Source organism: Oryzias melastigma, linkage group LG14 (genome assembly GCF_002922805.2).
Source record: "Oryzias melastigma strain HK-1 linkage group LG14, ASM292280v2, whole genome shotgun sequence".
Lineage (NCBI taxonomy): Eukaryota > Metazoa > Chordata > Actinopteri > Beloniformes > Adrianichthyidae > Oryzias > Oryzias melastigma.
Genome location: NC_050525.1, coordinates 17,560,941 through 17,576,270, shown reverse-complemented (window position 1 = coordinate 17,576,270; position 15,330 = coordinate 17,560,941). Strand labels below are relative to the sequence as shown.

Here is a 15,330-nt window from a genome sequence, read left to right as displayed (position 1 = left end):
CAACAATGTTTTGGTATTTATTTGTTACTTTGTGTTACAGGCAAAGTCATTTGTTTGTATTTATGGAATGAATCTTTGAGTGGGATTTTGATATCTTGTGTACTGTTATTACAGTTTCGGTAACTTCTTCACATCTTGACACACATTTGTAATTTTTTTCCGTTGCTGTTCGGTGGATACTGTTATACTCATAACTGTTTTGTTCTGTATTTCTTTGGACTTTAAACTGGGTGAAAATAAGGAATCAAGATGCTTTTTTTATGCAGTTTGACAAGAGCCATGACCCGATCTTCCTTCATCCAATACGTTTGACAAGCATATCTCGCATCACAATTTATGTCTCACAACTATTTATCTCTTTCTTTGAAGTCAAAGCTGCAATAATAAAAGAAAAACCTGCCAAAGCCGAGAAGAAGTGGCCCTTTTTCAAAGAGCAGACGAGAAAGACCGTCAGCTTCAGTTCTGACTCCAAGACAGTGTCCTCACAACTCATACTAAGTTCAGTAATCTCTTGTGCAGCAGAAAACTCTGCCTTTGTTTTTTTGAATCCTACGTTTCCCAAAAATAAATCAATTCAAAGAAAGCAATTAATGTCAAACAAAAGGGGAACATGTTCAAAAAAATAATAGAAATATTTGGGATTTTTTTTAAGTTATTTGTCAATAGGACTGCATAAAAGACCAAAAGGGAGACAAAAGCAGACTCAGCAGCGTGAATATTTTACAATGTCCTTCGCTCAGGAAAAGCTGCTGATTCTATGAGAAGTCATAACATTGCTTTGTTACAGCAAAGCATCTGTTTTGACAACCTGTCTGTCATTTTTTTTTAATCTTCAGAAAATCTCTGTCTTTATACAGTCTGGCTCAACCAAGTTTGATAAAAAATAAATTAATTAACAAACTTATTTAGGGTATAAATCTGACTTGCAATTAAATTCTGCATTAAAAAAAACTTCTGTCAAAATCTGTAAAACAGCTTTAAAAAATTAAGATTTTAAGTGTCTGAAATGATGACCTTCATAGGCAAATATATAACTTTCTGTGTTCTTTGTTCTAGATGTACATTAAGACTACTTACACACTCATTGCCATCACCTCACGGCCTTCATGGGCTGCATCTCACTCAACATCACTTACTGCCCCCTAGTGATGTCCTGGCCAAATTGCAGCTAAACAAAAGTACATTTAGGGATACAAATAAAGCTTGAAAGTTTTTATATTTTTTGTATCCAAGTAGGTAGCACTTCATTTTACAGTACAGTAGTTAAGTGGTATTTATATTGTGCTTTTTTTTGTACCTACTTGGTACTTACATGATACTTGCTGTGTATTCATTGAGTAAGTACAAGTAAAGAACCTGGAATTTACTTATTCACTGTGTTTCATGGTACCACAAAACACCCCAAAACTCAAATATAAAATTCCATAGATGGTACTTTCTGAGTACTTACTTTGCTCTCTTTAATAGTAAATGTTATAGACAACTCAATAAAGTACTACATAAGTACTTTGTAATTAAATTCTGGGTCTTTTGTTACAGTACTTAAATGGTAGTTTCTGTTTACCTACCATCTTGTTACACATGGTAAATACTATGAAACATGCAATAAGTGAAGAAGTAAATTCAATGTACTTTATTTGTATTTACCTTATTCTTACACATAGTAAGTACTACAAAAAAACAATAATACAACATGGGAATACCCAGTAAGTACTACGTAAAAAACCCAGTGTGTATAGCAAAAATACCCAGTTGGCATAATATAAATACCCAGAAGGTACAGTATAAATATGAACCAAACAGTACCACATAAAGACACAGCAAGCAAAAGACAAAAGAAAGTACAAAAGAAAGTACAAATTGGTTAAAATTAGTTCAAATTTTCCACCTTTAATCTAGTTTACTTTAACTTTTAAAGAATACATTTTTTCTTTGGTAATTTTGCTAAATTCATTTAAATATTTTTACAGTGCATTTTACTGGCTGTTATAAGTCTTCCTTTTTAGAGGTTTACAAGCGTAAAAATTAATTAGGCTCTTTCCTTTATTTACAACTTGCTTTATAATAAATACTTGCATGAAAAAGATGCACTTTAGCCTGTCTGTCATCTAAAAGAGCCCAAAGATGGTGACAATAATTTCCCAGAGGGCATTTATTAGGAATTCTACAATTAAATGCATTTGGGATTTATTACAAAATTTGCTTTTATAAAAAAAAGAAAAATAATAAAATTGTTGGCCATTGGTGACCTTTATTTTTTTCTTTACTGCAGGAGCAGATCTACAGTAAAACTTGCTTTTTATGTTGAGAAATTAGTATAACAAGTAAAATGTTTTTCACACTTTCATATTTTCTTTGAGAATTCTATATTTTGGATAGTTTAACATTATTTTCTTCCTTTTGTATTTTTTACTCGAATGGGTTGCACAGCGGACTGTCCTTTATTTGACAGTGAGGTTCTGGTTTGGATCTTGTCCTTCCTGTGAGGTGTTTTCAAGGTTCTCATAGTGTGCCTCAGGGTGTTCTTCCTGGCTATGCTGAATTTTTAATGCTGTGCTTTGATGGACTGGCTATAAGGGCACATCATGGTTTCTAAGGGCACCAACTAACCTTGAGGATTGAGAGGGAAGTGCAAAAGATGAACTTCAACAAGAGTTTTCAGTCTTTTGCAGATTCTTGAAGCTAAAATGTATGTTTTGACCACGGTTACTATGATTACACAAACAACTGGACAGGTCACAAGCAAAGGTTGCTTTCTCATGTGTCTGCACCATGTTGTGGTTTTACAGATATTTGTGAAATCTCGGTGCTGGAGCTGTAAACTGTATACAGTATGTTTCCACACATTCCAGATTTTTCGGAGTACGATTTCCACTGATGCCAGTCCCAGGCATCACTGTGAGAGGAAGGTCACACAATTGACAGGTCAACACTTCACCACAGCAGCTTTCTACTCTACTCTGACCTTTTTTTTCTTTTGTCAAGGATTTCAGAGAGTAAAGGAGTTTAGATATAAAGCCCACATATAGTTATACAAAATAGTTAACATAATTCATTTGATGTTTTCTTGTTACGGCGGCTCATTAATGTCACTTAGCTTTGTCTGTCATTAACCTCCAGTTTTAACTGCAAGAGCGTGCAACCTTCTAATGGATGCAGATGAGATTAATTAGGCTTAAGCTTTTACAGTAAAAGCCTTGTTTGTTTTGAAGACTGTTGTTAATTGCCCTCCTTTGGGTAATGACATCCCAAATAGGACTCATTATCCGGACTCCCAGGAGTCAAAAATTCAGGAGAGGATCATTTTATCGTAGGTCACAGAGTTCTGTTTAATTACTAAAAGACCCCTCCAGGAGTATTACACAATGCCAGTGTCATAATGTTTTGCCGTTGAGTCAACTTGTTCACAACAAGTCAAAAAATATTTTTGAAGGTTTTTTGTTTGAGAAAAATTACTTATTACTATTAATATTTTTTTGTTAGTTTCTTATGCTAAACATACTGAAATGCTGTGGTTTTAAAACTTTATTATTAATGCCTTAACATGGGTATGTCTGATGGACTTGTGGTCTGTACTTTTCTACCCTAATGGCAGCTGTAATTGGCTGCAACAAACCTTAACCCCTGTATATGATCTATCGGATAATATTAAACAATTGCTGTTAAATTCCTTTAAGGTATTTTGCAAAGTATATTGGTTTGCCCCTATTTGAAAAGAATTGAACTTTTTAGTCCAGATAATTCTGATATATTTGGATTATTTTAATAATTTAATCGTTGTTTTCATACAGTTATTATAAGTGCTTTAATTTCTATGATAAATAGTAAAAAAAAAAAAGAATAAAATAATTTAATACAATTTAATTATCTCAAAGGAACTCAAAGGAATAACTATCATTTAATTCAATTTATATCTTAATATGAAAAAGTACAGATTTCCTATTTTCCATTATCCATCCATATTTTTTTATTTATTTATTTTATTCTATTTTACTAACACGATAAGCTTATCGGTCGTAGCGGAACTAATGTTGGCATTGAAGGTCGGACATGTATTACAGCTACACCGCCGTCCGACCCTTGTAGGTGTCCGCCATGTGTGTCAGTAGGCTTTCTATTTTCAGAAATGCACTTAATAAATACTTAAACGTATCACCGTCACGGAGTTAGTACTAATCCCCTTTTTACAGGTAAAATCTGTTTTTTCCTTTAAAATAATTTTAAAAGTGTGTTGTTATTTTCTTTTCTTCCGGTTCGTTAGGATTTCTGCTATTTGCGTAACATGAAGTAACAGGGAGAAAACAACGTAACATCTTAAGGACACATCTTTTTTTATGTATTACATATAAATGAATTACATGTAAATGAATGAAATAATAAATTTAAATCGACGATGTCAAAAACTTACCGATGATAACAGGACTTTAACAGCAAAAGAGCCATTTGGTTCTGTTTCTGATAGACCAAAACCAAGCAAGAGCCACTACATCCTAGTTAATTTTTTAGAAAAGACACTATTTTTATGTGGCCATTTAGCTATTCCTTTAGAAAATGTAGCTTTCAAATATTTACAACAATACAATTTAAAAAGTGGGATATTTTCCCACAAATAACAGCTTTAACATCTGAAGCAAATATAAGTTCCTTTCAAAATAAAATACCCTCTGTGTTGAATAAAATCCTCCTCCTGCAGCACATTTTGAATTAAAAATTCAAGAAAACCAATCCAAACATGACATTTTCTTTCATTATGACAACAACTAGATGCTGGGGTGCAGCATGTATTAGAATGTGCTAAAAATCAACAAATTTAACATACGTCTTCAAATTATTAGCACTTTTTTCAAGCCAAAATGTAGATGTAAAAGAGCCACATGTGGCTCTGGAGCCTCAGGTTGCAGACCCCTGCCGTAGACATTTTAAAATAAACTTTATTTACATTTTAAACTCGCACTTCAGCTGATTAAATAATTGGGATTCGATTTGCACTCAAGTTAAAACCCGATTTATAAGGTGTGAATGAATAGGAGTGAATATACTTTTGTAGCTTGAATAGTTATTGATCAAATAACAATATTCTCTGCAGACGCGCTGAGTCGAGGAGTTCTACAGCAACAGGATGGCGTCTCCTTCACCCCATGATCGCAGCAGGAAGGATGACGAGGACGACCCCGTCGAGCAGATGATATCCCGCACCGGCTGCGCTGAGCTCCACTACGCTGTACAGGATTGCATGGCCGAACACCAGGACTGGCGAGTTTGCCAGACCCAGGTCCAGGCGTTTAAAGACTGCATGATGAATTTCCAAAACAGACGGAAAGAGCAGCTTAAGAAGCAGCAAGTTTCCACTGACTCTGCAGCCAGATGAGCATCCAAATGGTCACTCTGACATTATTTAAGTGCTGAACCTGTTAAAAAAAGAAACACAATATTATTTGGTGCGTTCATTTTTCAATGTGGACTGATCAAAATAAACTATTCGAGCCTTTAACTCTCAGTTTCTGTTTATTGACATAAAAAAGTCCAGAAAAGTTTAAAAGCCAGGGAGTAAATCATACAATTTTAATTGTATTTGTCTATCTCAGGGGTCTGCAACCTTTAACACCAAAAGAGGCATTTGGTCCAGTTTCTGATGGGCCAGAACCCAGCGAGAGCCACCAAATCCTACTTCAATGCACTTTATTTTATATGTGGCCATTTAGCTATTCCTTTAGAAAATGTAGCTTTCAAATATTTACAATAACGGAATTTTAAAAAGGTGTGTTATTTTTCTATAAATAACAACGTTAACGTCTTTAATTTTGACGGCACAAGTTCAAGCACAAGTTCCTTTCAAAATAAAATACACTGTCAAAAAGATCCAAATTCAAGCTTTCTATAGTACGCAGTGTAAAAGTCAGTAACATAATTGCAATCAGGAAACAACATTTAGATGTTTGTTTTCATCACTCGAGAAGCTTAGTTCTCTACAGATCCAATTAGGGAAAATTAAAAGGATATTTTACATTTGTCTTACTAATGACGCGTGAAGTCGTCCCATGAGAAAGGGTGGAAAATATATGTTTTACCGTTGGCAGCTCAGTCCGTGTGGCATCTGCTCACCAAATTTTAGAAGAAGCACCAACTAGAACGGCTGCTTCTATCAGAGAGCGTTAAATGGGCCACATGTCATTTTTTTTACACCCATGATTTTAAATGTTCTCGACAGGAAGAGGAACAAATCTCTCCTTCAGACAGAAGAAAATTTGATTGTTGCAGCTGATTTTAACTATGTCGTTTCTCCGGACGGTTTTTAACAGCTCTCTCATCGTTCATCCTCCAGGCTTCTACATCATTGGATTTCAGTCTTTTCCATCTGTGAACATCTACTTTATCTTTATAGCGATTGTTTATTTAGTCACAGTACTGTTTAATGGTTTACTGATTATTGTCATTGTTATTAATCGATCCTTACACACTCCTAAATTTCTGGCTGTCAGCAACCTTGCAGTGATTGATATATGCCTCAACACTTGCACCATTCCTGGTATGATCAAAATATTTTTGGTTCAGGACAATTTTATCCCATTCAACTTGTGTTTGGTGCAGATGTTTTTTTATTATGCTTTAGCGTCGCTAGAATCCTATGCGCTCACTATTCTGGCCTACGACCGGCTGGTTGCCATTTGCTTCCCTTTGCGCCACAACTCCATCAACACAGTGCGAAGCATGTGCTGCATCATCAGCATCACCTGGTGTTTGGTTTTAGGAAGCATCACCTATTCGACAAGTATAATGACAAATCTGTCATTCTGCAACTCTGTCAGAGTGTTTAGCTATTTCTGTGATTATGCGCCGGTGTTCAGGCTCGCCTGTAATGACAACTCCATGCAGTGGTCAGTGGGTTCTTTTCTCACCATCTTGACTCTCGGAGTTCCTTTCAGTTTCATAGTTCTGTCTTACGTCAGCATCCTGGTGACTGTGTTCAGGATGAAGACATTAGACCGGCGCCTAAAAGCTTTGGCTACTTGTGTTGAACATATCATTATTGTTGCTATCTTTTTCATTCCTCTTCTTGTCATTTTTACAATCGGCTTCTATTTGGGGGCGATCCATCCGGATCAGAGAGTCCTGAGTCTGTCTATGGCTTCTTGTCTTCCACCTTGCATCAATCCTATTGTATATTCTTTGAAAACCAAAGAGATTAAAACTCGAGCACTGGCATTGATTAGAAAAAAATAAACCAATTGGGTTAAAAACAATTAAGTAATCAAACATTCTTGATTGAAATTGAAATGTTTATATCTGATCTACTTTGATGTTTTGTTTTTTCTAAAGATTAGTGACACATTTGAAACTTTAACACCTTGTTCCTCAGTGTTTGAGTTGAAGTGGACATCTTCATGGGCTGACTGTACTTTTTTTTTTTTCCTTTTTTGTGATTTTAGATGTGCTTCATAATGTTTATCACACTGCATGCACTCTAAATGAATAAAATGTGTGTTTGAAAGAGAAAATGGGGATTCTGTTCCAGTTTTAACTTATCTTAGGCCATCCAGTAAAAACATTTACTCTTATTGTGCATTACATCGATCATGGAGAATCTTTGAAAAAGTGTTAAAGTAGCCATTTGTGCAGGGTTAAGGAAAATGTTTTATTCTTCTTCTTTACTCAACAAACAATCAATTAAAGGACTAAAGTAGTAGGGTATCTAACCAGTAATGTTTTTTTTAAATGTTGCAGTGACATATGAACCACTAGATGGTGCTCAACATCCATGAATGTTTTACAAGTGTTTTTAAAACTTGACTTTTTGACACATAAATTGGGTTATATAATACATTTGTATCTAATTCAAAGATAAAAGAGCTTCCACAGGAAAAATAAGAACTTGATTTTCATTTAGAATTGTAACAATAAAGTCATATTATGTGGTAAAGAATACTATTTTTTTATTTATAATTGAAAAGTTTCCCAGCTGTCTTTATTTTATTTTCAGTTGGAAACATATATATAAAAGAATATCATCCCCCTAATTTATTGTCTTTTATTGCCTGTCAGGAATAAAATAAAAGTGAGAAAAGGAAGAGAGGACTGGTGACCGGATTTATTACTTGTGACTTATTTGTCAATAAACAGATGCAACAACAAAGAAGATTTTGGATAAAAGGTCAGGTAGGCGATTCCATCATCCCCACTGTCTGGGATAAAGCACTAAGGCCCAAAGAGACATTCATGGACAACAAACGTTTTTTGTAGATAGAAAGAGTAGTAATTTGGACACTAAGACTCTCCATGGTAAGCTGAAGGTGATCTCTGGTAGGAAAAAATCTACAAGGAGAAATTCCATTCTGGTAAAGAACGGAAAAAGAGGATGTCGGAAATCTGAACGCATATGGAGAAAATCTAAACTACAGGTAGATTATGACATCTATAAAGAGAAACTTCACTTATATAATTTACAACTGAGCAATGCAAGGAAGTCCTATTTTTCTGAAATTATTACCAAAAACTCCCTTATTTAATATAGTCGACAGGTTGACAAAACCCCCTGTGTCAGTGGCACCAGAACTTTACTGCACCAAAGCCTGTATTGACTGCCAAATTCTTCAGGGACAAAATCAAAAATATTAGACAAACAATTGTTTCATCAACTACAAGTTCAGGATATGAATCCTATCCACTAGAAACCAGTATAAACCCAATGGCTCATTTTCAACCCATAAACAGTAAAGAACTGCAGGACATTCTATGTCAACTGAACTCCTCCTCCTGCTGTCTGGACATTCTACCCACAAGCTTTTTCAGAAAAGTTTCAAAGAACCTGGAACCAGCCCTGCTCCAGATTGTCAACTTGTCATTAACATCTGGTGTTTTCCCAGAACCACTGAAAACTGCTGTAATCAAACCTCTCCTTAAAAAGGACAGTCTAGACAAAACTCAAATGAACAACTACAGACCGATATCAAACCTGCCATTTTTAAGTAAGATCATTGAAAAAGCTGTTTTCCATCAGTTAAATGAATTCCTAATAAATAACAACTGCTATGATGTCTTCCAGTCCGGCTTCAGACAGAACCACAGCACTGAAACGGCTCTGACCAAAGTGACTAATGACATACGTTTGAATACAGACAGTGGAAATATGTCAGTGCTAGTTTTACTGGATCTCAGTGCTGCGTTTGATACAGTCGACCACGCAATACTACTCAGACGACTGGAAAACTGGGTGGGTCTCACTGGGCCAGTACTAAACTGGTTCAAAACGTACTTAGAAAACAGGATATATTTTGTGTCAATTGGTAGCTTCACTTCTGAGCCAATAGAAATTACATGTGGAGTGCCCCAAGGCTCCATCCTGGGACCACTTCTATTTAACATCTACATGCTCCCACTGGCCCAGGTTATAAAGAACAACAACATTAGTTACCATAGCTATGCAGATGACACACAGATATATATTAGACTGACACCAGGAGACCGAGGCCCTGTACAGGCTCTTGGTAAATGCATTGAGGACATTAATGACTGGATGTGTCACAACTTACTTCAATTAAACAAAAACAAAACTGAGGTTATTGTCTTTGGGGCTAAAGAAAAAAGGTTAGACGTCACTACAGAGCTTCAATCTATTCAACTAAAAACTACCAACCAGGCCAGAAACTTGTGTGTAGTGATAGACACAGACTTAAATTTTGATAAACACATTAAGGCAGTCACTAAATCAGCCTACTATCATCTCAAAAATATCTCCAGGATTAAAGATCTGATGTCTAAGCAGGACCTGGAGAAACTAGTGCATGCTTTCATCTTTAGTCGACTTGATTACTGTAACAGTGTTTTTACAGGACTACCAAAAAAAATAATCAGGAAGTTGCAGCTTATTCAGAACTCTGCTGCTCGGGTTCTCACAAGGACCAAGAAAGTAGACCACAGTCCAGTTCTGAGGTCTGTACACTGGTTACCTGTCTGTCAGAGGATAGACTAAAGTTATATTACTGGATTATAAAGCTTTGAATGGTTTAGCACCAAAATACATGACTGACCTCCTGACCCAGTATGTACCAGCCAGACCTCTGCGGTCATCTGGATCCAGTCTTTTATCAGTTCCTAGAGTCAGAACTAAACATGGAGAAGCTGCATTCAGCTTCTATGCTTCACAGATCTGGAACAGACTTCCAGAAAGCCTTAGATCTGCCCAAACACTCAGTGTATTTAAATCCAGGTTAAAAACTCACCTGTTCTCACCTGCATTTGATTAATATGTATTCAAAAGTTTACGTCCGCACTGTCTATCTATGCTTGTTTTAAATCACATTTTAATATTTCTTTTGATTGTTTCTTTTAATGTTTTATGTAAGAACTTTGAATTGTCTCTGTACATGAAATGTGCGATACAAATAAACTTGCCTTGCCTCTTTCATTTTTCCGTTGTGGCTCTTTGGCATTTAAGAAAAATGCAAGCAAATGGAATAAAATAGTGTGAATTGTTTTTGACATGTTAGACATCTGAGTAAATTTATGGTATGTTCATTCTACTATCAAAGTGGTTTATTCTTATATACCATAGTCTCATTATTTGTAACCTTCAAATATTTTTTTTAAACTGTATTTTACATCAGCATCATGTTTATATTTGATTGTAAAAGAGAAAAAGTGACGATGCACCAAAGTCATTATGAATAAAACAAAATTCATGTTTGATTTTCTTTCATTTTTTTCAAGTAAATCATCTGCAGCAGGAATATCTTATTTGACACAGGGGGTATTTTATTTTGAAAGGAACTTGGATGTGATGCCATTCAAAGTAAAAAAAAAGTTTAATTTGTGATATGTATACAGAAAAAAAGACACTGCAATATTCCATTTTTTTATATTTAAAAGCTAAATTTAAAAAATGTAGAACAAAGTGAATTAATGGTCGCAAAAACATAATTTGCATATTTTAAACGGTAAGATGCATTTTTTTGTGGCTCTCGCTGGGTTTTTTGTCGGTAAGAAACTCGACCAAATGGCTCTTTTAGCATAAAAGGTTGAAGACCACTGGCATAGCAGAAAGGAAAAAAAACGGGAAAGCAATCTTGGAACAATCCAAGTGTACAGTTTTGAGCCAGATGCAGCTCATATGAGGAAAATGAAGACGTTAGCGGATCTATTTGTGTACAGAACTAGAGCGTAGGAAGGAAACTTCAGCCTGACCATGGGCAGTTGTTTGCCCCACAAATCTGAGCTTTTTCAAACTGTGATAAACTTCTACAAATCAGTGTAAAAATATATATTATTAATATCATGGAAATATCCCAAGAATAGATTTACTCCACTTTTAAAGCTATTTAAGAAAATGTTTGAGGACAGTAACAAATATTGGTTAAATATATAAATATAAAGTTTATCTAAAGCATACTAAAAGTATACTATCCTAATATTAGTTTTAAAAAAGTATACTTAAAACAAATTTGATCATTTTTGGTAAGGGTATTATTTTGATTTAAGAAAGAGGAATAAAACTAGATCATGGACTGTGAGATTGATTAGAAGAACAGACTAAAAATCCTAATATTATCCAATATATAGAATGATGCTCTTAGTTTTAGCTCAAACCTTTTAAGACTCTTACTGTTAGTAACCCACTAACGTTTGTCAGTTAAAGTTGATGCAAATAGGTTTATTTTTCCACAAATTACACACTTTAATCAGCATTTAGATAACAATTAAAATGTGTTTTGAAAGGAAGACAAGTTAATGACAGTGTTGCTCTCCATGGATCAAATTACTGGGATTAATAGGATATTTCACATTAGCTCTCTCATTATGAGGTATAAGGTTTTCTCTTGAGATCAGAGATTTATTTTTTATGTAAGCAGCTCAGATTTCAGGCTATTTGCTCCCCGTTTTTGGAGGAGAGCATCACAGTAAGCTGCTGCTGTTTATTGAACACTCTTCAATTCTAACAGTCTTCACACTTTTTCAGACTTACAGCAACAAATAAAATCTTTTCTTTTCTTCAGACTAACCAGCGTTTTTCACCAGCTGCTGATTTTAACTATGTTGTTTCTGCGGACGGTTTTCAACAGCTCTGTCATCGTTCATCCTCCAGGCTTCTACATCATCGGATTTCAGTCTTTTCCATCTGTGAACATCTACTTCATCTTTATAGCGATTGTTTATGTAGTCACAGTACTGTTTAATGGTTTACTGATTATTGTTGTGGTCATTAATCGATCCTTACACACTCCAAAATTTCTGGCTGTCAGCAACCTTGCAGTGATTGATATATGCCTCAACACTTGCACCATTCCTGGTATGATCAAAATATTTTTGGTTCAGGATAATTTTATCCCATTCAACTTGTGTTTGGTGCAGATGTTTTTTTATTATATCTTTGCAACGTCAGAGTGCTATGCACTCACTATTCTGGCCTATGACCGTCTGGTTGCCATTTGCTTCCCTTTGCGCCACAACTCCATCAACACAGTGCGAAGCATGTGCTGCATCATGAGCATCACCTGGTGTTTGGTTTTAGGAAGCATCACCTATTCGACAAGTATAATGACAAATCTGTCATTCTGCAACTCTGTCAGAGTGTTTAGCTATTTCTGTGATTATGCGCCGGTGTTCAGGCTCGCCTGTAATGATAACTCCATGCAGTGGTCAGTGGGTTCTTTTCTCAGCATCGTGAATCTCGCGGTGCCATTCAGTTTCATAGTTCTGTCTTACGTCAGCATCCTGGTGACTGTGTTCAGGATGAAGACATTAGACCGCCGCCTAAAAGCTTTGGCTACTTGTGTTGAACATATCATTATTGTTGCTATCTTTTTCATTCCTATTCTTGTTATTTTTACAATCGGCTTCTATTTGGGGGCGATCCCTCCAGATCAGAGAGTCCTGAGTCTGTCAATGGCTTCTTGTCTTCCACCTTGCATCAATCCTATTGTATATTCTTTGAAAACTAAAGAGATAAAAACTCGAGCACTGGCACTGGTTAGAAAAAATAAACCAATTGGGTTAAAACAATGAAGTAATCAATCATTTTTGATTGAAATTGAAATGTTTATATCTGATCTATTTAGATGTTTTGTTTTTTCTAAAGATTAGTGACACATTTGAAACTTTAACACCTTGTTCCTCAGTGTTTGAGTTGAGGAGGAAATCTTCATGGGCTGGCTGTACTTCTTTTTTTTCCTTTTTTGTGATTTTAGATGTGCTTCACATTGTTTATCACACTGCGTGCACTCTAAATGCATAAAATGTGTGTCTGAAAGAGAAAATGGGGATTCTGTTAACTTGTCTTAAACCGTTAGAATTACGTTGCATTTCATAGTTCATGGAGAATCACTTTAAATAAAGATAATTTGTTTTTTGCCCCAAATTATAAAACTGGATTATGATTTGTCTGTTATAACTTAAACTAAAGCAATTCACACAAATGTTCTCATTCAATTTAAACCCTCATTGTTAATTGTAAACTTTATTGTGTCATTTCCCATCCTCACTTTTAATACTTACTGAATTATGTTTGAATAAAACAACATTTTGCCTCAGAATAATCCACTGATTATTTATGACTTTTAAGATTAAAAACATTTGACAGAATGATTTCATTGGCTCTAACTTTTTAAATATATTTGAATGAAAAATGACAGCAAAATTGAGATTATATGCATTAAAAATGTATTATTTATTCTATAATCATCTGCGCTAGTGCTAAAACTGTTTGAAAAAGTATTAAAGGAGCCATTTGTGCAGGGTTAATGAAAATGTTTTATTCATCCTCTTTACTAAATACACAATTAAAGGACTAAAGTTGTAGGGTATCTAACCAGTAATGATTTTTTTTTAATTTTGCAGTGACATATATGAGCCACTAGATGGTGCTCAACATCCATGAATGTTTTACAAGTGTTTTAAAACTTGACTTTTTGACACATAAATTGTGTTATATAATACATTTTCATCTGATTCAAAGATAAAAGAGCTTCCACTGGAAAAAAAGAACTTGATTTTTTTTTATTAATAAAAGTGGCATTGTAATGATGAAGCTATATAATGTGGTAAAGAATATTCTTTTTTTAATCTATATTTGAAAAGTTTCCCAACTGTCTTTAGTTTATTTTCAGTTGCCAACATATATATAAAATAATTCCCCCCCAAGTCCAAGCCTGTCAGCAATTAAATAAAAGTGAGAAAAGGAAGAGAGGACTGGTCACCGGATTCATTACTTGTGACTTATGTGTCAATAAACAGATGCAACAACAAAGAAGATTTTGGATAAAAGGTCAGGTAGGCGATTCCATCATCCCCACTGTCTGGGATAAAGCACTAAGGTCCAAAGAGACATTCATGGACAACAAACTGGTTTTGTAGATAGAAAGAGTAGTAATTTGGACACTAAGACTCTCCATAGTCATGACTAACAACAACTACAGTTCCCTTTTTTTGTAAGTGAAGAACACAGAGCACAGCAGTGATCCCAGACTGATTGAAAAAAGAAATCCAAATTTTAAGTGAATATCCTTCATAAAAAAAGGAGGTTGAATGCTAAAATTACAATGCACAATGAGTTAAATTGCCAAATGACAAAGAAACTTTTTGAACAGTACTAAACAGTAGATCCTGTAAGCACCAGAATGTCAGAAATTCATACAAGTTTTGCAAGAAAAAAAAATAGACCGGCCCTCACAGTGCAAAGATGTGTCTGAGAAAATACAGTGCATATGTCATGATGAGCCTGGAGCTCCTTCCCTCTGCCACCAGAGGGAGCTCTCACCTCACCTTCCCCAGTCCTCACCTGGAGCTTCCCTCACCTGTTATCACCAGCACCTGTGTTTCATTTGCCCATCAGTCCCCTATTATTTAACCTGCCTTCGCCCCACTCCTCACCGTGAAGCCTCACCTTTACCTTACCCCGTGTAAACGCTCTTTCAGTTTTCCCGTTACCTTTTCAAGTCTTCACTTAAAATAAACACGGTTGCACGTGGATCCACTCGCTTTCGCCTCGTCTGTCCTAGCCTGACAGAAGGCTTCACCACGCCAGGATCCAGCAACCGGATTGAAGTGGTCATGGACGCCCTGAGGGAAGAGCTACTCTTCTGGGATCCAGTAGAACGGGACATGGCCCGTCTGGAACGCTATTGCCAGGAGGCAGAGCGTTCCAGGGCTACATCAGAGGCACACGCGTCCCCTAGTCCGGTCCCGAAGAGAGGAAGCCGTCGCCGCCACTCGCCCAAGAACCGCGCTCCGCTGGTGGTCCTGGACGCATCGCTCCCTGCTCAGCTGGTGGTCCCGGAGGCATCGCGCCCTGCTCCGCTGGTGGTCCTGGGCGCATCACGTCCTGCTCCGCTGGTGGTCCCG

At 35.9% G+C, this 15,330-nt stretch overlaps 3 protein-coding genes across 3 annotated transcripts; all 3 read left to right on the top strand.

Moving 5' to 3' along the window:
• The first annotated feature begins 4,032 nt into the window (after positions 1–4,032).
• On the top strand, positions 4,033–5,491 carry LOC112139014 (cytochrome c oxidase assembly factor 4 homolog, mitochondrial). The gene is made up of 2 exons (XM_024261713.2): positions 4,033–4,190; positions 5,087–5,491. Exon 2 carries the CDS (start codon positions 5,120–5,122, stop codon positions 5,366–5,368), a length of 249 nt encoding a protein of 82 aa, XP_024117481.1. The 5' UTR covers positions 4,033–4,190; positions 5,087–5,119; the 3' UTR covers positions 5,369–5,491.
• Positions 5,492–5,630: 139 nt separating this feature from the next.
• On the top strand, positions 5,631–8,175 carry LOC112139002 (olfactory receptor 51E2-like). The gene has a single exon (XM_024261708.2). The coding sequence runs from the start codon at positions 6,271–6,273 to the stop codon at positions 7,219–7,221; it is 951 nt and encodes a 316-aa protein (XP_024117476.1). The 5' UTR covers positions 5,631–6,270; the 3' UTR covers positions 7,222–8,175.
• Positions 8,176–12,024: 3,849 nt separating this feature from the next.
• Positions 12,025–13,460, top strand: LOC112142544 (olfactory receptor 1496-like). Its single transcript, XM_024265978.2, has one exon. It carries the CDS (start codon positions 12,025–12,027, stop codon positions 12,994–12,996), a length of 972 nt encoding a protein of 323 aa, XP_024121746.1. The 3' UTR covers positions 12,997–13,460.
• Positions 13,461–15,330: the final 1,870 nt, after the last annotated feature.

What these genes read in the sequence shown, in the direction of transcription:
- LOC112139002 (XM_024261708.2), top strand. Translation starts at nt 6,271, where the DNA reads ATGTCGTTTCTCCGGACGGTTTTTAACAGCTCTCTCATCGTTCATCCT.
- LOC112139014 (XM_024261713.2), top strand. Translation starts at nt 5,120, where the DNA reads ATGGCGTCTCCTTCACCCCATGATCGCAGCAGGAAGGATGACGAGGAC.
- LOC112142544 (XM_024265978.2), top strand. Translation starts at nt 12,025, where the DNA reads ATGTTGTTTCTGCGGACGGTTTTCAACAGCTCTGTCATCGTTCATCCT.